At 40.6% G+C, this 23,405-nt stretch overlaps 1 protein-coding gene across 3 annotated transcripts in view; it reads left to right on the top strand.

Annotated features, from left to right (window-relative positions):
- The first annotated feature begins 53 nt into the window (after positions 1 to 53).
- Positions 54 to 23,405, top strand: part of EIF2B3 (eukaryotic translation initiation factor 2B subunit gamma) — a 99,407-nt gene continuing 76,055 nt past the window's right edge. For 2 of the 3 annotated variants that reach the window (XM_005521097.3, XM_088060483.1), the window contains exons 1-3: positions 54 to 320; positions 3,823 to 3,962; positions 20,762 to 20,921. In XM_005521097.3, the coding sequence (XP_005521154.1) occupies positions 173 to 320; positions 3,823 to 3,962; positions 20,762 to 20,921 (448 nt within the window). In that variant the 5' untranslated portion in view covers positions 54 to 172. The remainder of the gene's footprint in view (positions 321 to 3,822; positions 3,963 to 20,761; positions 20,922 to 23,405) is intronic. The other variant, XM_088060484.1, reaches the window with a different exon arrangement.

Below are 23,405 nucleotides of genomic sequence, written 5' to 3'. Positions count from 1 at the left end.
ACTCGCGAGCGATCGACGCTCTCGGCTGTCCGCGCGCAGGCGCAGCGCGGCCGCGTCGCCATTGCTGCGCTGTCAGTGCCGGGAGCGGTCGCAGGGACCGGAGGAGTGAACCGGCCTTGTCTTACCTGTCCCGGGGGACCCCTGCCCTGTCTCTGTGTCACTCCGCCACGCGATGGAGTTCCAGGCCGTGGTGATGGCGGCCGGAGGCGGCTCCCGCATGACGGACCTGACCTCCAGCATCCCGAAGCCGCTGCTCCCGGTGGGAAACCGGCCCCTGCTGTGGTACCCGCTGAACCTCCTGGAGCGCGCCGGCTTCGAAGGTGAGGCACGGCGGGGCCTGGGCGTGCTGACCCTGGTGACTGCGGACTGTCCCTGGTCAGTACGGGCTGTCCCTCGTCACTGCCGCCGCTCCCGTCCGTTCTCCCGCCGTTCTAATGCCGAGTCGCAGGTGCCCTGTGGGACGGGACAGGTGCTGTAGCACATCTCTCCTCTGCTCCCTTGGCCATGTCACATCCCTTCGTGCGCTCTCGGCTGCGCTCTCTGTGCCTGCACCCCTCTACCCCTTTTCTCACCAAGGGCCGGGGTTATCTGAAAGGAGATTGTAGAGAGATGTGTGTTGGTTTTTTGTCCCAGGTAACGAATGATAGGATAAGAGGAATTGGTCTCAAGTTGCACCAGGGGAGGTTTAGATTGGCTATTACGAAAATTTTTTTCACTGAAGTGGTTTTAAAGCACTTCAGTTCTGATTGCACAGAGAAGTGATGGAGTCACCATCCCTGGAAGTGTTCAAAAGCCATGAGAATCTGACACTTGAGGACGTGGTTTAGTGCTGAACATAGTGGTGGTGCTGGTTGGTTGGACTTGATGATCTTAGAAGTCTTTTCCAACATTAGTGATTCTCTGATTCAAGGCTTTTCCCAACTTTGATGTCTTTCCCTGGGTTGCTAACCATGAGTTTCTCGTGTTTCTTTCTCAGAGTCATTAATGGCAGCAGCGTGAGAAGTGTCAGCTCTCTGGGGATGGCTCATGGTTTGTTGTTTCAGCCTGGCCTGCAGTTCAGGGTTACTGGCTCTGTCTGAAGCATTCACTCCGTGTGGCAGCGCAGAGCCAAGCGTGAGGGTTTGGCCAGAACAGGGCAGGGGGAATGGCAGACTTGTGTTACTCACCTGTGGGCTTTGCTTCACAGTGGGACTCAGGTGCTATTTAGTACCTGGTGAACTTCTTCAGTATCTTCTGAGTTCAGGCTTTTGTTCACCTTTTGAGTGCTGGACCAAATCTTTCTGTGGCATCCCCCCAGCTTCTTATAAAGCTTCTTCATGACACCTTTGAAGAGTCTGGGTTTTTTTTTATGTTTGTGTTTGTTTTTCGTGTTTCTGTTTCTCTGTTCTGTCTCTCTGATTATTCTGTTCTTTGTCCTGAGTGTGTGGCTTTTTTCCTGACTGCTTTTTTCTTCTGTGAAGGTGTAAAGATCAGCTCATGATGATTCATGTTAGCCTCTTACTATTTCAGTGTGGAGGAACAAAACTAAGAGCACACTTTACCTTTATTCTGTTTCATTAGAAAATCTTAGAGAATTTATGTTCTTAGGATTTTTTTTTGTGTGTTGCTTGTTGAAATTTGTATTCTGAATGTTTGCCTTCTTTGCCTGTTCTCCTATTTTATTTTTTTTTCAATATTTTTATTCTGCAATGGAAATTTAGATAGCTAAAATCTTCTGTGTAATCAGTATTGTGCTTTGTGTGGCTCTTTATTCAGAAATGGTTATTTCTTTATTCAGAAATAACCATTTCTGCTTGATGCTCTTGACCACTAGTAGCTACCCCTCTACTCTGCGCTAGTGAGGTGACATCTGAAGTTCTGTGTCCAGTTCTGGGCTCCTCAGGACAGAAAATATGGAACTCCTGGACCAAGTCCAGTGGAGGGCAACAAAGATGGTGAAGGGACTGGAGCATCTCTCTTATGAGGAAACGCTGAGGGAGCTGGGCCTGTTCAGCCTCGAGAAGAGACAACTGAGAGGGAACCTCATCAATGTCTGTCAGTCTCTGCTGAAAGGAGGTGTCAGAGGATGAACTGGGCTCTGCTCAGTGGTACCAAGCAATGGTACAAGAGGAAACAGGCAGAAACCGATTCCCAGGAAGTTCCACCTGAACATGAGAAAAAACTTCTTCACTGTGCAGGTGGCTGAGCACTGGGACAGGCTGTCCAGAGAGGGTGTGGGACCTCCCTCGCTGAGGACATCCCAGAACCGTCTGGATGCAATCCTGTGCAATGTGATTTGAGATGAAGCTGCTTGAGCAGGGAGGTTGGACAAGATGACCCAGTGTGGTCCCTTCCAACCTGAGCTGTGACTCTGTGATACTGCTGCAGTCGAATCTTTCTCCTTTCTCGCACATAGCTCTTCAACGTACCTGTCTCCAGTGAAAATGTGGACATGCAGCATTGTATTCAGTAAATGTATTCAAATTCAGTAAGCAAACTGCCACCTTCCTGCTCCTTCCTTGCTTCATGCCTGTGACCAAGCTGTACTTTCCTGCATTAAATGATCCAGTGGCATGAATTCTCTCCCTGGATGATTTTTATTAAGACTTTAATTCCTCAAACTTGTTTATGTAAGTAAGTAGGTGTTCCATGGGCTGACTCACTGTGTCTCTTTTGCCCTAATTGCAGGTACTTCATCTCTCCTAATATTTAGGAGACCATTGCCCAGCTCACCAAGTTTTTGCTGAATTGCGTGAGCTTACAACTTGTGCCTGACAGGAGTTCCCTCTTCATCCGTTAGTTCTTTGCCTAATTCAAGGTGTGCTTTCAGCCCCTTTCTCTAGGTTCTTCAGCCTCTTTTGAGTCCACACTGGCATCCAGTATGGAAGAGCAGCCATGTCTCTGGCACCAAAATGGCACACAATTCCCATGTTTACAGTGCCTTCCTCTTTTAATAGATGAGTTTTCTTTTAATAGATGAGTTGAGTTTTGATTGATGCAGATTTATTCTTGATGTATTTTCATCTTGCCTGTACTATTATTATCATTATTTATTGTTTCCCATACTTTTCCATTAAATTTCCATATGGAATACAATGTTAGAGTGTTGGGGTGTTTTGAGGGGATATTTTAACTGAAAAATTTGATTGTTGCTTTTCCTCCCCGTTCTTGAGACTGAGGGAAATGGTTTCTTGTAATTTTGTTTCCTCAGTATTTTCTTTGCAGAACTTTTATTCTCGCATTCCTCTTTTTGGAAAATATGCTTTCATGCCAGTGTTGACTTCCTTCAAATATGCATTTATCCTTTTTCTTTTGTAGATGGAATGAGTTTGTTGCTCATATATTACTCCACTTTCTTGCCAAGCTGATGCTGAGAAATAGTTTAACCATTGTATTGTAATAGTGTGGTTGGTGGTGTTGTCCACAGAGGATTACACAGGATCAGGGCAGCAAAAGACAAAGCTCTAAAGTGTTGGTGACATGAACACAGGGTCTCATTGGTCTGTTTGAGGACGTATGGTTTGAGGTTGCTGGTTAATGATAGAAGTGTCTGTTCTATCTTGCTAACTCATGCCACACATGCATATGTCCCTTTCAGTAACAACCTCCACCCAGCAAAGCAGGGGAGATTGTTTTCGTGTTCATTAGTAGTTTAATTCTTTTCTTGAAAAGTTACCCTTGCCAAAAGAGCTTGGCTGGGTGGAGAACCGAGTTATGTTACTCAAGCCTTTTGACAGTTCCATCAGCCTTTCTAAATAAAAAAGTGGGTGTATCCTATTTGTGATGAATATTACTTAGATTTTTTTTTTCCGCTTCGTCTCATCTCATTCTCCCTTGTCCTAGAGGTCATTGTGATTACAAGGAAGGAAATCCAAAAGATGCTAAACCTGGACACAAAAATGAAGCTCGATTTTGTGTGCATCAGTGACAACATGGACATGGGTACAGCAGATTCACTGAGGCATATTCACCAGAAAATTAAGGTATTACTGTCTTTTATTGAACTTGACTGGAAGTTATTTGTTTATAATTTTTTTATGTTGTGTTATGAGGAGTGTCCTGTGTAATGATACTGTGCATAACTGAATTTCCTGATTTTCAAAAGAGCTGAATTTTGTAAAGGTCATCTCACAGGGGAACTTGCACAAAGACTCTGAAGGGCTGGAATTGAGAGCTGGGAAGGCTGGAGCCTGTTCAGGCTGGGCTCTGGCTACTTCTTGGTCAGTGTTAGCTTTTTCTAAGGGTAATTAAAAGGTTGTATTTGTTTCTACAATTATTTGATACAATCTGTAATAGTTGTTGTCCACCTAGTGCTTGGGGAAGTAGATCTGCATTAACGTTCTTTGCAGTTTTAGGCGATGCAGTGGTGCTCAAGAAAGTTTGTGTCCACTGTTGGCCCTGTTACAGGCGTGCCTACGCTGTTGGGTCAGTGACTTGTGCTGGGCTTCAGTTTTCTGCTTTTCCTTTGCTTTTGCTCACTTGGTCTTAAAGTAAGCTCTTTAATAAACAGTGCCCAGATGTGATAAGGGGCTGCTGTTCGAATAAAACCAAGTTTATAGAATTTTTATTTCCAGCTGCGTAATTAAAACACTCCCATGTAAGGCAGAAATGCTGCTTGGAGCTCTTGCTGTGATCTGGGATGGAATTTTGTTTTTGTTGTTGTCATAGACTTAATCATACGATTTGTTCCCTGTCTGTTTAGGCCATCTTAGCCAAATTGCCTGTTTAAATAAATGTTGCAACAGAACATCAATGAGTGCTTAAGTCCTGAGGTTCCTTTTTGAAGCTAATAAACTGCAGTGTTACAGGCTATATACTCCCAAGAGAAAGACTTCAGTTGAGACAAGGTGAAACTTCAAGTCAAACAGGGATGTGTAGGTGGCATAACGAGACAGATCTGGCAAGGGATTGATGCACAGAGTAGACTATTTAGAGGAGAATACATAACAAAGAAAATCAAAATTAACAAAATCAGTTTAACTGAACTGAATGTTTCTGTTGTGGAGAATCATGTTTCATCATAACTCAGTTTGGCAGTATACGTTAAATACATGCATGCAGTAAGGAAGTACCTGCAAACTGGGTCCCTGACTTTACAGTTTTACTGCCTGGTCAGTGATGAGTCCATAATGTCAGGTTGTCCCTCTTTTTGGTAATCCAGGCAGGTCTACTTAGAGGCCCTGGGAGACAGCAAGCAGAGTGTCTGTGAATTAGAAAATAGTGTGTCTTCACAGGCGGCAGTGTTGATCTTCTGTTTATTTTCCAGAAAACAGGCTTAGAGAATATGTGAGGCAGTCCTGAAAACCACACAAGTTTTTGTAAGTCAGATGCTGCATATGAATGGCAGCAGCTGCTTCTGCCCTTTTTATTCCATGTCTGCTTGTCTAGGCACAGAGGACAAAGTGGTCTCTTATTTGAAAGAAGCCTGTGCTAAGTTCTTGAGCAGATTGCTGCACTGTGTATTTTGGAGTCATTCCTCTGGTAAGTGCATACCACTGGTGCACCTCTTACAGGGTATGCCCTCTCCTGTGTGATATAGGTGAGAGAACTCCACAGTAGAGGTAGCTGAAAAGCTGCTGTATGTTGGCTGTGTTTGCAGTGCAGCAGGAGAGCGATCTCGTTGAAGAATGAGTTTGCCTGGTGAAAACAACTGCTTCTTGTGGCCGTGGCTTGCTGGCAGGCTTTTTGCAGCCCATGCCAAAAGTCTGATGAGAAGTTTAAACTGGTTGCTGAAACTTAGTTGTCACAAATTGAGTTAATTGCCCACAGACAGAAGAGCAAGTATGCTCAGTGAAGGCGAGGTAACGTGGCACAGTGTAGACAAACTTGCTTGTGTGCAGTGCAAGTGACAGGAAGTAAAGCCAAGATTATATATGCACAGTAAGAAATATGTCTAAGGGTGGCAGAACTGCTGATCACAGATTCTGTGATGTGCATAAAGCAGCATAACATTTCATGACTTGCTGCCTTGTCTAGCTTTGACTGAAGGAGTCTCACTGCTGCTTGCTGTGCCTGCAGTTTTGGACTTTGTTGTGTTACATCTTGGGTAATGGAGCTTGATACTTTAAAGATTAGATTGCAAGATTAGACTTACAGAATTGCATTCAGTAGTAGCATGAGAGAATGTACATGCAAAACCTGTAAGGGCTGAGGAAACGTAGATTCCAGTGTTTTCACTCTTTGTGGTGCTGGTGTTTTGGCTCCATGTAAGACTGACTGCATTCACAGTAACAAGCATCTGGCTCTCCCAGTCTTACTTTTTGCTGGTTGTTCAGAAGTTCATGAGAGCAAAGGAAACCCATTAAAGTTTTTGTTTGCTGTTTGCCCACTGTGCACACACAATAATGTTTTTGACAGCTTTGCTTCAAAAGTTGATATACTAGATGCAGGTTCTTTGCTCTGTTGGAAAGCTTCCTGTTATTTTTGGCTGTCTCAGCCTACACCTGATTGACAAGGTAGCAGCTTCATTAGGGTATTTATGTTCATTACACGTCTGAATGTATCCTTTTCGCGGATCCTTCATACAATAAAAATATTATGCTAAACTTGATTCCTAAAGGCACCTGCTTGGAAAGTAGTGAACACCAGAAAAGGTGGTCCTGTAAGTTTCACTTTGTGGATCCCTAGGCCTGGGTGTTAGTCTGGCCTCTTAACCAGTAGTTCTCTAATTTACTTGTGTAGTGGGTTGTTTTGCTTAGTTTTATTAAGCATTCAGTTCTGAATATCAAACACCATTTATCAGTTTGTCCTCACAACTCTACAACTGAAAACTGAGACATAATGAGGTGAAGTGATTTACCTGGGATCATTAAAAAGATTTGTACTACTACTGGAAAGCAGACTTCTGTCTCAAATCTCTTACAGTTCCATGCATAAGATAACCTTATGATATTACATATTCTGTGTAATATTACCTACTCTGTTTCCCCACCTTCAGAAAGCCAGCAGGACAAGACATTAAATACAAGTTGAAGCTGTTTTAAGTGAAAACGGTTGAGGCAACTTCATTAGAGCTGTAGTTCAGTTTCTGAATCTCCAGTGTTGTGGTTTATTCAGTGTGTGCTAGACTATGATTTTGAAAAAGTCCTCAATCTGGAATATGTCGATCTGAATATAAGTAACCGAAAAATAATTTTGCAGCATATGAAGTGGAAACTAAGGGATTTTTTTGCCTGTGTTTATATTACCAAATAAAAAAGATGACATATATTTTACACTAAGTACAGCACTTAAAATAATGTTGTCAAAAAGCAAAAATGTGGGTATAGGACCTATTTATTTCTTAAATGTTTTGTTTTATACAGGCATAAGAAAACAGTTTCTTAAAGAACATTGTGACAACTGGTCAGCTGTGTTGATCAGACCCCTTAATTGCCCCCTATGGACTATCCCAGCATTTCCTGGAATGCTGTTAGTTTCAGGATCCTGCTATAATCTGTGTGCCTTAGGACAGTTTTCATGGGTATCATTTTAATATCCAGTCTTAGGGTTTTGATAGAATTTTAGTATCACTGCCAGTTTTATTCTTTTGGCCTTTTTAAATTCCTAGTTTTCTGCTTATCCTTTGGAAGACTGCTAATGAATGGCTTTTCAAAATATGAAAATTAAAGTAGAGCTCAAAAGACTTAATTATTTTCTTGTTTATATGTAGAACTAGAAGTGGTAGAACATAGGTTGTATAGACCCGCAGTTGATGGTATAACAATGCTGTTGTTGAACTGCAGCTTTACCACCACAGGGGTGTTTAGAGGTCTCTGGTACCTCATGTTCTAGCCTCGACAGAGCAGTAAGTCAGCATTCATGCCTTTAGGTTTGGATTGACCTTCTTGGTCTTGAAGAGTGAGGAAAGCTTCCCTGTTTCAGATGGGGCTTTGGCAAGGGCATGGTATATAGGGAAATTTAATCTGTTCTGGAAGATCATGATCTGCTTCTGTAGCTGAGTAAAATAATTACAGGAATACTGGGTTTATTTTTTTGTTTGTTTGTTTATTTTTATGCCTTCTGACTTCATTTTCTTTCAGTTGTTCACTAGTTATACTAGAGTAATTCTGAACTGTTTTACTTAGTAAAAACTTCAGTACCTTTTGAGATACTGCCTTTCCTGCAGCATGAAGGTGAGGTGGGTCCAGCAAGACTTACAGGATACTAAAAGAGGCACTGCCTCTTCGCTATTTTACTTTGTGACTATCAGTTTGAAAAACTGTGTCAAGTGGTGTTTTAATCTCCTTTGATGAAGCCAATCTCCTTTTGTCTTAATCTCTTGTTTGCACTAAAGAATATTCTTCACCTGTCAGGAAGTGTTTGAAAAAAAATTGGTTAGGAGAGGTATAAAAAATTATTTTTGTACAGGAAATAAGTCAAACTTTCCTTTATGAAATCTCATTTTCCACATCCAGATTTTTTTCCTGTCACTTTCTGATTCTGCTCTCTTTAAATATCTTTCATCAATAAGTTAGGTTATTACTGGTTGCTGTTTCACCCATTACAGGCATGGGAGACATGTTGCCTTTGCACGCTTTACTAGCAGCCTGGAGAATCAGTGTGGGGGAAGAAATAATATGCTTTCTTAAGAATCAGGTTCTCTAAAAACTAAGCTTTCATTAGGGACGAAAGAGCAAACAATTTGAATGTAAGGAAGGCTTAATCTAGCCCTGGGCATGAGCAACTAAATACCTCATTCACAGATGATAAGAAAAGATTAATCTTGCTCTGGATTTCCTCATATATACTCAAATTTCCTCATATATACTGCTTCAAGATTAGGGGTCTTTAAATGTGATGAGTGCTTGGCATTTTTAGTAAAACAGTAAGGCTGATTTTGCAGGTGGACACAGCAGGTGTTAAGATGTAATTTAATAACTTCCATGACCTTGTTTTAATTTATTTTTATTTAGCATCCTACACTTGCTAAGTGCTTGGAACAGAGTAGAAGGGGTTCTGTGTAAGAGATACAGCTTTTCTTTAAAATCATATATAATTGCTTTCTCCTCAATAACTATTAGTAGTCCTTGTTTCTGGTTTTCATTGGTAAGCAGCACTGGCTGGAGCATTCAGATGAGTTGAATCTGAGTAGCAGGGAAATCAGTAAAAGTCTTGACCATTTCAGTGGTGATGTGTGATAACAGTTTCTAGCAAGAGAAGAGACTGAGTGCTGAGTGCTGGAGGCTGTGGTAGCAGATGATGCAGTTTTGTTTTGTAGGGAGTTTGTCTTTCAGTAGTATTTTTTTGTTGTTGTTATTATAGGGGGTAGCCATTTTAAAAGTGAACTTATTTTGATGTTCCTTGTAATTTTACTTAATGAAATCCCCTGGCTCACTTAGGGAGGCTTTTCCTCTGTAGCTGGTATTAGTGGACATGCTTTTTTCAAGTCATATTGTAAAGTCTTCTGGTACATCCAGTGTGTTTTTTTCCAGTCCAGATATAGGTCTTCATTTATTTCATTTATTACTTCTGCTGCTGTTTTTAAAGGTCTTCCCTTGGAGTTCAGTAGACCTCCTTTGGCTGATTCACAGGACCAGTATGCAAAAGGTGTGCCATGACTTGCCATGTTATAGCACAGTTGCAGCACATAGAGTTTGTCTGGTAACACAGAACTTGTGATTTTGGGAAATTTGTGGTAGGTAACAAGAAATTTGTGATAGGAGCTAGAAGCCCAAAAGTAAATTGCAATGTCTCAGAATGTACTAGTTGAAATAGTGTGATGATAAGCAGCCACTCTGATGGAGGAAGGAAAGGTTAATGCAAAACTAGAATGTATCAGGTAAAGTATTTTTTATGATAGAGATGAGGAATTAATTCTATTGCTTAAGGCAATGAGAAGGGGTTGCTTGCCAGGAATATTGAGCAGGTGGAGAACTCAAATGTATCAAATGTGGGACAAACACTAGAAGAGGAGAAAAGATATTCTGAATGGAGTATAAATGGGTTTAAATTTGCTGTGGGAAAACATAGGCTGAAAATTACAGAAAGGTTTTAGTCAGAGCAGAATAGGATTGTGAGATTGTTTTCCAGGAGTAAACAACATAAGAATTCCCCGATTTCCTCCTAGAATAAGAATCTGTTTTCTTGTTATATTTTTGTTTGCTTTTAAATAAACTAAGTAAATCAATAACTGGAATGACAGGAGGCAAAACTCTTGACTCAGGAAACCCCTTTAGAACTGTGTTTCTATGACCCTCTGCTTGTACCATTCATCAGGCTGCTAAATCCCTTTTTGTGGATTGTGTATTACTGTTGATGAAAAAAATAAATGGCAAGGGGTGACACTATAGTTTCCAAATGAGTTCCCCTGAAATTTAGGCATCTCTAATATTTCACCATTTTGTTTCCTGTGCCAAATTTTACCAGACCCCCACAGCTGCTGTCTGGCACCACCTCCCAGGCTGGGGCTCTCCAGGCAGCAGGTTGAAAAACCTGGTTAACTCATGAATCCGTGTTTCGGGTGGATTGGGTGTGCCTGGATCAAACATTTGTCTTCACTGTGTCTATATAATTTTCATCTTCTATTAAGCATTTCTCTCCCTTGTGTCACTCAACTGCACTCCAGACAGTGATTAAAATGTGGCGTTCCAGCAGAGTAACAGCAATGGAACAATTTCATATTTTCCTCCCTTGATGAGCCCTTAGCTGTGTTAATGGAAGCCCTGAATAATACAGTGTGAATTAATCGGCTTGTCTTCTGCTGCTATCGCTGGTGAGTGCTTGTGAGAGAAATGTTTCATCTCAGGTGGTCCACCTGGTTTTCTCAGTTTCAAAAAGTAAGATTACAAAGTAATACAGCTCTTTAAAAGCAAAGTAAAACAAACTCTAAAAAGCTACCAGAAAGAAGAAGAAAAACCAACTTTCTTTGAACAAATAAACAAAGATTGAAACTCCAGATTCTCTTGGTATGTGCATCTTTGGGATCCGTGTTGTGGAAAGTGTGATGTCACGGTGGTGGTCTGTGTGCTGCTGAGGGTCACTGATCCGTGGAGTCTTGGCCAGCATGGCGAAGCGCTCTGCTTCCTCTGCTGAAAAATCTGCTTTGCAAACACATGATGTAAGTAAGCTTGCTGGAACGGCTGGAATATGGAATCTGAATCCTTTTGGTACGACTGAGCAGAGTTTGGTGAGCATGGAAAGAAAAACTTAGGTACCCATAATACAGAGTTATGTAATTTTTTTATGCTGTCAGTGGAAATAAAAAACCGAAATAAATTAATTTGTAAGAGATATGGTCTCTATATAATAGCAAGACTGAACTAAATATTCTATTAATCTGTTTTGAAGTAGTAAAAAGAATTTCATCATTTTCTTCCAGCACAGCTGACAGCAAACATTGTTTACTTAAGTGTTTAAAATGCAGATTAAAATGCTGTCTTGGTGGTTTATCTGATTCTGCCTCTCACAATGCTGTTAGGGAAAATAACTGTATCAGATGGCAGCTCACAGGGTATGTAGCATCTTTTTTCACTCTCTGCCGCTTCCTGAAAGCTGCCACCACTGAAGGCAGTAGCCAACATTTATTACAGCTTGCATGCCTAAGTCCCATTCCCAAAGCACAGCTTATTGTCTTTGTAGGAAGCAGCTACATGGGCAGGTGCTCAGGCTGTGTGGCTTTGGGGAACAATACACCGCTGCCTGACTCTGTGCTTGAAGAATGTGTTCAGGACCTTCAGCTGATCATTATTTTTTCTGGCAGGGTAAGAGAGAATTCAGCAATTGTTGGGGTTTTTTGTTTGTTTGTTGCTCTATTTTATTTTTTTTTAATGTTACTCAGGTTACTCAGCTTTAGAAGACTAGCTAATTAAATTATTTTGCTGCTCAGTTTTACTATGGATAATGGCTAAAACATCAGAAGTTTGAATAAGGCAATTAGCTGTGAAGATTGGATCAAGAATGATTATTAGGGCATTTACTATTCTGCCCATTGTCAGCTAAAGAGGATGCCTTGCATTATACAGGCTGGCAAAACCTTAGGTGTTTTGCAAGAAGAGTCATTGACAGACCTGAGATGCCTGTCAGTTTCAATTGTTGCATCTCCCACTGCATGTCCTTATCCTTTTCATGCTCCTGGGAACTCCAGGCCTGCGCTCATTATGTTAACCAATACCTCTTGTTCCCATGTAGAAGTTAATGGTCAGTGCTTTTCCTGTATTACAGTGTGTGTTTTCTTTTAGGCCCTCTGTGGTTTCTGATGAATTACACAAATTCAGCCTATTCTACTCGCAGACGCAGCAAGCTCTTTGCACATGCATATAGCTAAAGTAATTTATTTAAAAGCATCCTGGTAAAACTATTTTTTCCTAGTTTTGTCAGCCGCTACTAGTTTTCATTTTTGGGGAGTAAATAGTAGTGTTCATTTTAGTAAATCCTCTTTCATTTTCCCTATTTAAAATATATACAAATGCCCTATGTAAATAACTTACTGTGCTTTAACCATGACACTGTGACAGCTGTAGTGCCCACAATTGCTATGAAAAGCCCAAACATTCTATGAGGGAAGAGCTGTTAAGATCCAGACATGGGGAAAATACACAAGTAGAAATCCCACAGGCTAGAAGCAGTTTAAAAGGCTGCAGATGGCAAGGAAGGAATGTTCTTCCAGAAAAATGTCCAAAAAAGGTATCATTGCAGGTGATATTCTTCCCCTGAAGGAGAAAATTGAATTGTTAAGATCAGATCTAACTGTGTGTTGGACAACTAAGTACCTACTTCCAGTTTTTGGGAAACATGGGAGGAAGGAGATGCCGAACGTCAGCCCATGGACTTACGTGCAGGAAAGGGTTTTCCCCTGTGTCTGGTTTTGCAGCTTGGTACAGTTGTGTAACACTGATAATAGGAATGTGGTGCTGTGAACAGCACAGGCTATCCCAGAGGCTGTCACTCTTCTCAGCACTGGTTTTCTGTCACTTTAATTTGGTGAAAGCCATGGTGAAGATCAGTTGACTTTAGGATGCCTGGAATTTAATTTTGCATTTTTGTCATGCTGTGTTAACTGGGAAACCGAAACAGGTTATCTCATTTTTCTTTGGTTCTGTGCAGAAAATGGAAAAGCAAATGTGTATTCAGATCTTCTTGAAACAAATTTAGATATTCTTCTGTAGTATAAATTCATTCAGCTTCTCTGGGAAGATGGTGAAAATTCTGTATGTAGACTAATAGTGCTGGAAAAAGCAGTGGAGGTCTTGAAGTTTTCATAACATTTTTCTTACAAGAGCAGTTGCTGCAGACCAAACACCATTGGAAAAACTCGAAAGGTGCTAGAGGAGAAAATGATACTGTGTGAAAGATAGTTTAGGAATCTACAGTTTATAGTAGTGCTTTTATTTACCATGGCATGAAAAGTGTTTAGAGAAGAGCCCCAACATTTGAACAAGTCTGATGGGGTTTCAGGCAGGTGGTTGCCACTCCTTGCAGACTGGTGCACAGTAGCAGTTCCACTGAACTGTCTCATGGAGCCTCTGCTTTGCAGAGTACATCACAGTTTGGGTTTTCTTTTGAAGAAGTGTTGAAACTGGGTGTTGTGTAATGACTTGTTTTGACCTTGGAAAGAGTTTTTTTTTAATTTAAGATCGTGCTGATACTAGCTGCAGGATGGCAGAATGATTCCTGAGGACACATGCTTGTATGTTTTGGTTTTTATTTACTGTCTAGTTTGAGACTGCAAGGAACCATTATGATCCTCTAGTTTGTATGGGAGTTTGCACCCACAAGTTTGGGCTGTTAGCCCCGAAACTTAGGGATGACTTAGTGAAAGTGTTTCTGAAATACAGCAAGACTTTCTTAATCTACTAGAATGTATGAATTGTCTATTACATACTTTGATATTTTATTCCAGCTTATACTTATTCTCCCTCTTAAACCACTTTGCATTTTATTCCTGTGCTGATCACTGGTTCCTAGCCCTTGAATCTGGTCATTCCTGCTTTTTGATGTGCTGCTGAGGGATCTGCAGTTGAGCTGATTGCTGGCTGTGGGCAAAGGCCTTCTTTCCCTTCAATAAGTTGAGCCGGTTGAGCTCCATTAGGACTACTTTTTATTATTATTGTGTGTATGACTGCAGCACCTGACTGCCTAAGGCTCTGCTTACATTAAGTGTTAAGCCTGGGCTTGAGCTCTGGGCTTTGGCAGCAATTCCTGCTGTGCTGCTGCTGTTGAGGTTGGAGCCTGACTGCTGTGTTCTCCTTTCTGTTCATGTGAGGTAGAGTCCAAGATCAGCTGCACAGCAGGTCTGGTAGTGCTGCTGTCCAGGTAGTCCTGGAAACCTGCCTTCCAGGAACAGGAGTGATGAGGAGAGTGCCATTCCTTTCTGGAGTTCTGCCTGTGGAGAAGGGATCTGTCCATGCACTGCATTGAGCCAGGAGAGAATTTACCTTGCCAGGCTTTCCCTCCATGAACTGGCAAATTCAAGGTCTGGGTTCTGGGGCGCTCCCCTGAGCCTTAGCAGGCACAGTGCACACTTCTGGATGCCATTAGCTGGGAAAAACGGTCTCCTGTGTGGCATACTCAGGACTGGGACGTAAGCCCAGGAGATGACCCTGATCACAGACAAATGAGAGAGCCGACCAAGATGAGATCAACTGTGTCAGTCCAGTGCCCCAGCATACTGGTAGCATCACAATTGTCAGTGTTCTGCAAGTGTAAGGGTAGCAGATCTTTTACTAAATGAAAAACCAAAAAACCCTCAAAAAACAAACAAAAAGCAGAGGCTAAAGCCACACCCTTTAGAAGATACAAATAGATACTAGGGCTGTCATCTCATATTGAAGTGAGGTAGATTTGCTAAGTGCATGGCATGTGGGTAGGATAGGCTATTAAAAGGACAGTAAACAGCTTGTGCTTCATGTGATAGAAAACAGAACCAGTGAAGAGGGGTGACGTGGGTAGAGGAATAAGCTGGGAAAATTACTTTTGGAGTACTGTATAAGCAGGACAAGATTGATTTACTTGAAATCGGAGGAAAAGGTGGATTCCAAAGCTTATGTTCCAGATCAGAAGTTTTACAGTTCACTAAGTGTCGTAATATCAATGTCCTGCTTTGAAAACATCCTTAATAAGTTTATGAACTTCTGTTCATCTCTAAACTTCTGGGTTTGGTTGCTGAGAACTGTAAATTACCCTTTTCCACCCCACATGTCAGTTTGAGCATAGGTAGCAAGGCTTCCTTCTGGGAGGAGACAGGATGCCTTCTAGGCTTGAATATCTTTCCTGTTCCTAGCTTATATGTATGTAAATTAAAAAATATTGATTTTGGATGGTAGCTCATGAGATGCAAAGATAACCTAAAATGGTGTTTTCGTTGTATGATCCCATCTGATACAAAACATTGAATGAGCCATATGATGGGACTGGGGTTAAGTCTCCTCCCCAGCTTCTGGCATCTTTCTTGGAGCTTTCTTTGAGAAGATAAACAGTGATGCTGACAGGTTACGTATGTGAAGGCATTCACATTGCCTTAAGATATCCTCACCTGATGAATTCAGGGCTATCCAAGAAATTAGAAGAGACTCCCTTGGCTCCCACATTAGACTTTTCTGTTTTCTTTTTTTTTAAAAAGGAAAAAAGAAGCCTCTAAGAAGCTGCTTTCACATTGCACACATCTTATAGAAGAATTCTTCCATCCTTAATGAGGAGTGGTTGCTACTGGATTTCAGATTGAGGGACATTCTGTGCCTTCACTGTCCTCTGTCCTTAGTGTAGTTATGGATGTACAGCAAACTTCCTGCTGGCTGCAAGGTGAGAGTAGAATAGGTTAAAGCTTCATGTCTGCTAGCAAAGTACTAAATCATGATTTCCTTCTGAATCTTGCCATCAAGGACATTACAAAAGGAGAGTGGGAATTCCCAGCCAAAGGCGGCCATTTCAGTTGGTAGCTAGCAAGATCTTAGAGACATCAAAAAATAAATGTGGTTCCCTGCTCCAGTTGCAGCAATAGCTATAGAGCTTCAAAGAGGTCACAGGTGTTGAAATTGGAGATCTTCAAGGGAGACTGAGATAAAAAGGGATTCTCTAAAGCGTTGGATGTAAGTTTCTGATCTAAAGAGTGGTGAGTAATGTAATTGCTGGGAGGTATCTTTGCCTGGAGAATGCTAACAAGCAATCAAAATGCTTGCCCACAGCCAAACTGTTTTTTCCCTTTCCACTCTTTAGAATAATAAAAAGCATTACACACAAACCCCACTGTTAATGCAACATGTGGGTGAAGTTCCAGGCTATTGTGTATAAAACTCAGTCCTAATTCCAGCAATAATTATAACTTGTTCCTCTCTCTCTCCCTCGTTGTTTGGTGACACCGCAGGAAGTGATGCAAAGTTCTGTTTGTCCATGTATTAACTTAGGTTGAGTGTACTAATCTCTTGATTTTCTTTCTTTTCATGTCAAAGTCTTAGCTGTAATACTTTGCAATTGGAAACTTTTAACATTTAGCTTCAATGTTTTGTCTGTTTTCAGTTCTGTTAGAAGCTGGTTCTACTGCTTGTGGATGTTTTGCTTCTTTTCTGTTTATAATGCAATCTGACATTTGTTTTCCTCTTTCTCTTGAGGCTGATTTTGTTCATATTGCAGTTTCCTTGCAACACATGTTTTCTCATTTTCTAGTCTGCTGTTTTTGAGGCCATCAGCAGTTTAGGCTGTGAGGTCCTGCCCTTGTCTATACTTGATAGAAAAAGCATAGTGAATACCACTAAAAATTCATAATTTGCTGCCAGCTATCTGTGGTAACCTTGACATCTTCTGTTTGATCATAAGAGCTCCAGCAATAATTGCTGAATATAAAAGGGTTTTTAGCATTGCCTTTGTATGTGGGGTGTGAGAAAGTCCAAGGCTTTTTATTTATGCTGGTATATTACACCATATAATTGCATCCATCTTTTGATCTGTGGTATGAATTAGTTCCATTGAAAACATGTTTTCTATTTTTAAATCGGCTGTCTTGATCTGAGTTCTTGAAACAATCTGCTTTTTGGTCTTGTTTTTGTGTATATTTTCCATATTGTGCCGGGTTTAATATAATTGTTGACATATTGGTTTTCAGTGTTTTTTCCTTACTGTTTTCTCTATTTTGCATAAATCTCTTCATGCTTTATGTGGCACTGTTTTATTTATCCAGATCAAGTATTTAACTTATTTAATATCTGACCATTTCACAGTTCATAACATTTGATGATGAAGTGCTGTTAGCCAGTGTTAGAAAGGTAGAGTGGATATTTGGGGATTCTAGTGCCATGTTTTCATACTTGACTTAACTGAATACTCTGTATTCAGGGATGGTTGGACTGAAAGCCCAGAGCTCTATTAATTTATGATGTTAGTAAGGATGCAGAAGGATCTTCTTGAAACTCGGACCACAGGTGATCTCTGCAGAATTGCACTTTTCTCCGCTTGCCCAGTAGCCTAGTCTCAGTTTTTCATTTGAGTGAGTGAATTGCAAATCTGAGGTTAAAAGGAATTGCTAAGGCCCAAGTTAACACTTTCAAGGAGCATTATATTCTCCTTGTCTTTTCTGTGGCTCTTGTGATGCTCACAAAAACACAAGCTGTGCTACTAGCAGGGCAGGGCTGTGAGTAGCAATACAGTGTATTCCTGTTTTCCTCAGCCCAAAATCATTTGCTGTTCTCTTATACTTGATGGCCTTTCACCTGCTCTGTATAGCAGCTTCTATGGTAGAGGTCTGTGATGAGGGCTTCTCTTTGTCATAAAAGTAGTAGAGACAAAATGGCATGTGTCAAGTTTGGCAGAGCAGGAAAATACCAGATATTCCAAGTATTTGTTTCATGCTCCATCCATTAGATGGTCCCTCTTGATTTCAGACCCTTGCCTTGCCCTGCCCATGGCTGTAATACGTGTTGAGAGTGCATTCATGTGTGCATTTTTTTCCTTTGCAGTCGTTCTGCTTGAGGTGTGTGCTCGCTGGGGTTTTTATAATCAGTTCATGTTGATTCTTATCATCTGTTTGTATAATAGTTTGGGGTTGATGTAATCATTGTTACATGTATTTCATTAAGAGATGTGTGTGTACTTAGGTGTTTGCATAATTCATGAAGTCAAGTATGTTCCCATACCCCTTGTTAGTACGTGAGTGCATGTAGTAAGTACGTACTTCTCTTCTTTGTATCAGTGGCTCTTTGGGAAAGGTGCACTGCAATTATTTGGCATGTATATATGTAAAAAACCCACAAGTTCTATCATTTATTTTCTTTCTTCTACACCCACCCTGAAAACGTAAAGAAAAACACACACTTCTGCTAAGGTTCTAGGATAGTTTATTTTTTCATTCAGCCATTAGTTTATTCGTTCAGGAGTTGTACACTGGAAAAAAAAGTGCATCCATTAGACAGTGAGGGCTTTATTTATGAGGGGGGTGGTGTTTCAAAGGGGAGGCTGTCAAGTCCCAAAAGAGCCTTTCATGGTGTATTCTCAGCGTGCTTCTGAGGCCACTGCTCTGCTCATCAGGAGGAGAGGCAGAAATGTGGGCTTTACAGAGCAACTGTGTGTTTCACTGGTCCCTGCGCTCACTGACGTTTATTTACATATTGGGAGAGTAAATGGGTAGAACAGATGGCAACCAGACATTTGGTGGTTCTGTTCCCGTATGCTCCTCAGGGGTCTTGCATTCAGTTTTTGCAAAAAGCTTGTCCTATAGTGAGAAGAAAAAACCCAGGAGCCTGGTCAGAACTATGAAACGCTTGTTGGGTTTTTGCATTAGTGACAGATTAAAGCATTTAGTAAAATGTGAAATAATTACAAGGTTTGTTTTACAAGTCCAGATAGTCATTCCTTAATATAAGACTATTGGTCTGTCAGTCTCTCTCATTTTATTATTTCTTATTTTCACCACTGGAGTTCAATGCATCTAGATTTGAAACTGGCAATCTCTTCCTTCTATAAAGTGAGTTTGAAAAGTACAGGTCTATTTATATGGGTCTTGAATACCTTTTGGCCTTTTCCGTAAACATTGTAATTTATTTGTGCTCTTGTAAAAACAGAATATCTGAAAATTTTGCAGGATTTTCCAGGATATTTAATATGTGTTTCTTCACAGTTTACAGTTGTGAAGCGGGAGATTTGCTTCCACACCAAGCTGAATTTTTTTCTTATTTTCTTTGTACACCCTGGAATGTTGGAGCAGGGCTGCTCCAGAGTGCTGGGCAACTTGCTTTAATGGTTTGGGCTGTTGGGGGTTTTTCCAATGTGTGCATGTTGGATTTTTTTAAAGAAGTGCTAATTAAAACACTTTTCTTGGGCAAAACTGTAATATAAAGTACACATTTTGAAAATACGTTAAAAGAAGTGATGCAGGTCAGGTTTTGAATGTGTAAAATTCTCAACCTGAAGGTTCTTCCATCCTGTAAAGCAGCCAGGTGTTTCTCAGTAAAGTGGGGAGAAATCACATGAAAATGGAAGAGCTTGACCTTTTGCACAGCATGCCAAATCAGCGGCTCCAACAGTTTGTGGCATGAATTCCAACGCTTTATTGGTACACACATGAAACTACCTAGCAGTTGTAGGAGGACCTGTCAAATAATGTGGATACCAGATCAGCTGATCTCAACTACAATGTGGAATCTCCTAGTATTAGACAAAGTCTGTAAAGCAAGCTTTTCTGTAAAAATCCTTTCTGGAATGAGAGGTCAATCCTGACATAGTTTGCTTTAGCTATTTTTTGATAGTTTTCAAAAGTTAGAGCACTATTACTGATCAATCCTCTATGAATTAACTCATCTTTTTCTAAGTGTTGTCTAATGCCCTTCTCATTAAATATTGTCTTTTAAAAAGACAAAACTAGGCAGCCTAGTCACACTGCAGGGAGGCTTAGCATGGGAAATGGTAGCAGAAAAAGTGAAAATGGTAACCGTCAGGAAAGAAACACTGTCTTCTGGAGAGGTCTTTAGAAGGTTGATCATTAACAAAAAGTGGAAATTTGCTACTTTTCTGTAGGCCATGCTGCACAAATATTATGTTAGGATTAGTTTAAATGAAGTTAATTGCTGGACTCATAGGTTTTTGGCAGCATATTCCACAACCCACATGAAATACAGAGAATTTTTTCTAAATAAGAGTTCTTAGCTGGATTATATTGATAGTGTGCACCATTAATGAAGCTGTTGTGTCTTGCTCAATATGTGACAATGTTCCTGTGATTTGTGCAGCAGTTTTCTTAAAAACTGTATAAGGGACTTCGGAATCCTTTGAGATCATAATTAAGTACAAACCTCCTACTAAATAGGACCTAACATCCTCTTTTTTTTTTTTCTTGTAATATGGAGTATTGCTGGTTTTAGGAAATGTATTTCTAAACTGAGCCCACCATTGCAGTGCAATTACTGAGTAAATCACATCCTAGATAGTCTTTAGTTTTTTTGTCCCCCAATAAAATAACATAGCTCAAATATCTTTTCCAGCGGTTTGTAGCCAGATGCAAAGTCAGCTAAAAAAGAGTTCTTCGGAAAGATTTCTTTTCTACATCATTATATAACTAAAAGTACCTGTTGCAAATACTGCTGAATTTCTTCTCGGTCCTGAAAGCCATGGCTTCTGTCCTTAGGAGCAGATGGAGCTTGAGATGGTCACATACTCTTTATGGTCTGGAGCTGGGTAAGCATCAACCAAATAACAGTAGCAGCAGGACTCAAGAAAATTGCACTGGTAAAAAGCAGGAGCTATTTTTGGCAGTGGTAATTTAAAAAAATAGTAAAAAGAAAAAAGTTAAAGTGTGTATTTGGTTTTGGGTCCTCAAATGTTAATCCGTATGTGGTAATTTGTATCTCTGAAAGGTTTGCTGGTTTTTTCCCTTCTCTGACAGACCGATGTCTTGGTGTTGAGCTGCGATCTGATCACAGATGTAGATTTATATAAAGTTGTGGACCTCTTTCGGACACATGATGCTACTCTCTCCATGTTGATGAAGAAAACTCATGAACCAACAGATGTGGTACCAGGACAGAAAGGGAAAAAAAAGCCAGGTATGTAGGTAGGAATACATATTTATTAATAAATTATAGAAAAACCACAGGTATGTACGATATGTTTAGTTATCAGTCCCATAGCAAAAGAAATAAAAAGGGCACAGATACCCTATTTTTCCTCAGATTCCCCGGTGAGGGTGTGATTTGGTTTTTTCCAGCTCAGAATTAAGTATTAGACTCGTGTAATCTTGCAGGCTCTGATCCAAAGCTCACAAGAGTTAAGGGAAAAGCTCCAGGTGACTTCAGTGAGTTTTGGATAAAACCCTGAATTTTTGTTACATATGAACATTAAAACTATTAGGTTTTTCAAGAGCACTAAGCATCAGCCTGATTATAGCTGGGAATTTCACACTGACTGAAGCAACCAACATGAGGTGGGTTACAAACACTTCTAGAAATTCTCCCTTCTTATGGTATGTAGTGAATTGCTCTTCAGAAATCGCATCCAGGAGCCTTTTGCTAGGCAAAACTCCCACTGATTTCAAGGAGTTGATTAGATGCTTATCTTGTCCCTCTTACCATAATATCTTAGTTAGTGCCTTGTAATCTTTAATGTATCTGTTCTCACAGCACTGCTGTAAGGCAGAGCAGGGCTATTATACCCATTTTACTTATATGCTAGAAGTACTAAATACCACACGGTTGTTCCCACACCATACCTCTCATTTCCTTTTAATGATATCTGTTAAAATGCTGAGTCTTGATTATTGTCAGCTTAGTGGGTCCTCGTCCTTGATTAAAGCTCAGAGGCATTACTGGAATACAAGTAAGAAAATGTAGCTTCAGACTGAGAGAGGAGTGAAATGCAAGCCAACCGTTTTCTGAAAGTGGAGGAAATAAGTTTTTAAAAGAAAACTTCTTAGGCTCTGCATGAAGATTTTTGTTGAGCAACGTGTAAGGTTAGTAGGGCTGAAAGCATTTAGTACTTGGACTCTAAAATAGCTCTAACTCCCATATTTTTGAAAGGCAGTCTTAGTGCTAATGGCACATAAAATATTGTCAAGAGCACTGCTACAGCGCAGAGTTGAGCATTCAGGAGTTGTAAACTAATGGGTTTGTGGTTAAACATCATAGAGCTGCCCAGCATGTGAGCGCTGAGCACACAGGGTGGGGGTGAGGAGGTCTGTGAGGATAAACAAGATTATCTGAAGACTCTTTGCAAATATAAACACATCAGATTGTACATGCATTCTTATTTTGCTTGTTTTTTATGTCTGTGTGCTTGACTTTGTAGCATAACTCTTCCTACACGACTTGTTAAAATTTGTGTGTGCTTTTTCAGATCTGTAAAAGACTAAACTTGAAAAGACTTAAATTCCATTATGTAGAAGTGTTTCATCACCCCCTATATTTTTCTGTGGGGCCCAATGCTAAGATCTCCCACCCAAAGCATGACTTGAGCTGCCATGGACAGCACTATTGACACGTTTCCTGTGAACTGTCTCAGATAAAGCACGAACTCTACTGGGCCTGTGTCAGTCATTTGTTAAAAGCAGGGGAGTGCCAAGACAGGGATTTTAGGTTCTTCTCCAGGTTCTAAAGGAGGGAAGTATATTTTTAGGGAGCACCAGACCCTCTTGGCTTTCATTCCTACTTGACTAAACACATCCTGTTGCTATTAACATTACCTTAGCTCATCCATCTTTCTTTTCCTATGCTGGCTTCTTGCTGCCACCAGCCTCCATTCTTATTCTCTTTCCTTAGTTTCCTTCCTCAAGGATTCTTGTTGAGAGCCTGGCTTTTCTTTGTCATATATTTCTCTTCTCTTTCACTGCCAGTTCCATCTTCTGTTCCATTTCTGGCTTCTTGTCTTCTTCTGGTTCATTTATCTGCCTATAATTACCTGTAGTTATCACTTACTTCTGATTCCTGTCCTGTCTAGTGTCCTTCAACGGACAGACACAGTTTGCAGTACTTTTCAGGGACTGCTTTCTCTCCCTTCCAGTCTGTCTTGCAGAATCCTTGTTTTTATGCTTTTTTCCTTTTCCTTCCACCCCTGTGAGTTTATGACTTTTATTTCCTTGTAAAAACACACTACAAAAAGACAACAGATTAAACTCTCCCCTTGAACAGTCATTACAGCAAGTCTGTGGAGCCTCGTGGCTTGCGTGCTTTGCTTGTACCACCTGATGGTGCAGAAAACCTTAGATAGCACCTGCTATTTGATCAGTCCTAGGAGCTGAGGAATTGGAACAATTTGTCCTTAAAAATAAAATATGCAGAAACTTTTGCAGCAAAAATAGACGACTAGAGAAGAATACAGCAAGTGAACCTGCAGTTTTTCGAAGTTTGATTAGAGCTTTTCAAGCGAAGGGACACCAAACCATTTCTGCTTAGCGAAACACTTTTTTTTTAACTTAGCCTTGGAACCAGCTGAATGGTTTTTGCTGAAGTTTTTCAAATGTTCCTCTTAAGCCAGGCACCTTGCATTGGAAATTTCATCCCAGATAGTTAAAACTTGGTAAAAGTTAGTAAAGCTTG

This window comes from Pseudopodoces humilis, chromosome 10 (assembly GCF_049639895.1).
Source record: "Pseudopodoces humilis isolate 2021_Gansu_Grassland_sample_001 chromosome 10, ASM4963989v1, whole genome shotgun sequence".
In the NCBI taxonomy this organism is placed as follows: domain Eukaryota; kingdom Metazoa; phylum Chordata; class Aves; order Passeriformes; family Paridae; genus Pseudopodoces; species Pseudopodoces humilis.
This window is presented reverse-complemented; position numbering and strand designations above follow the sequence as displayed.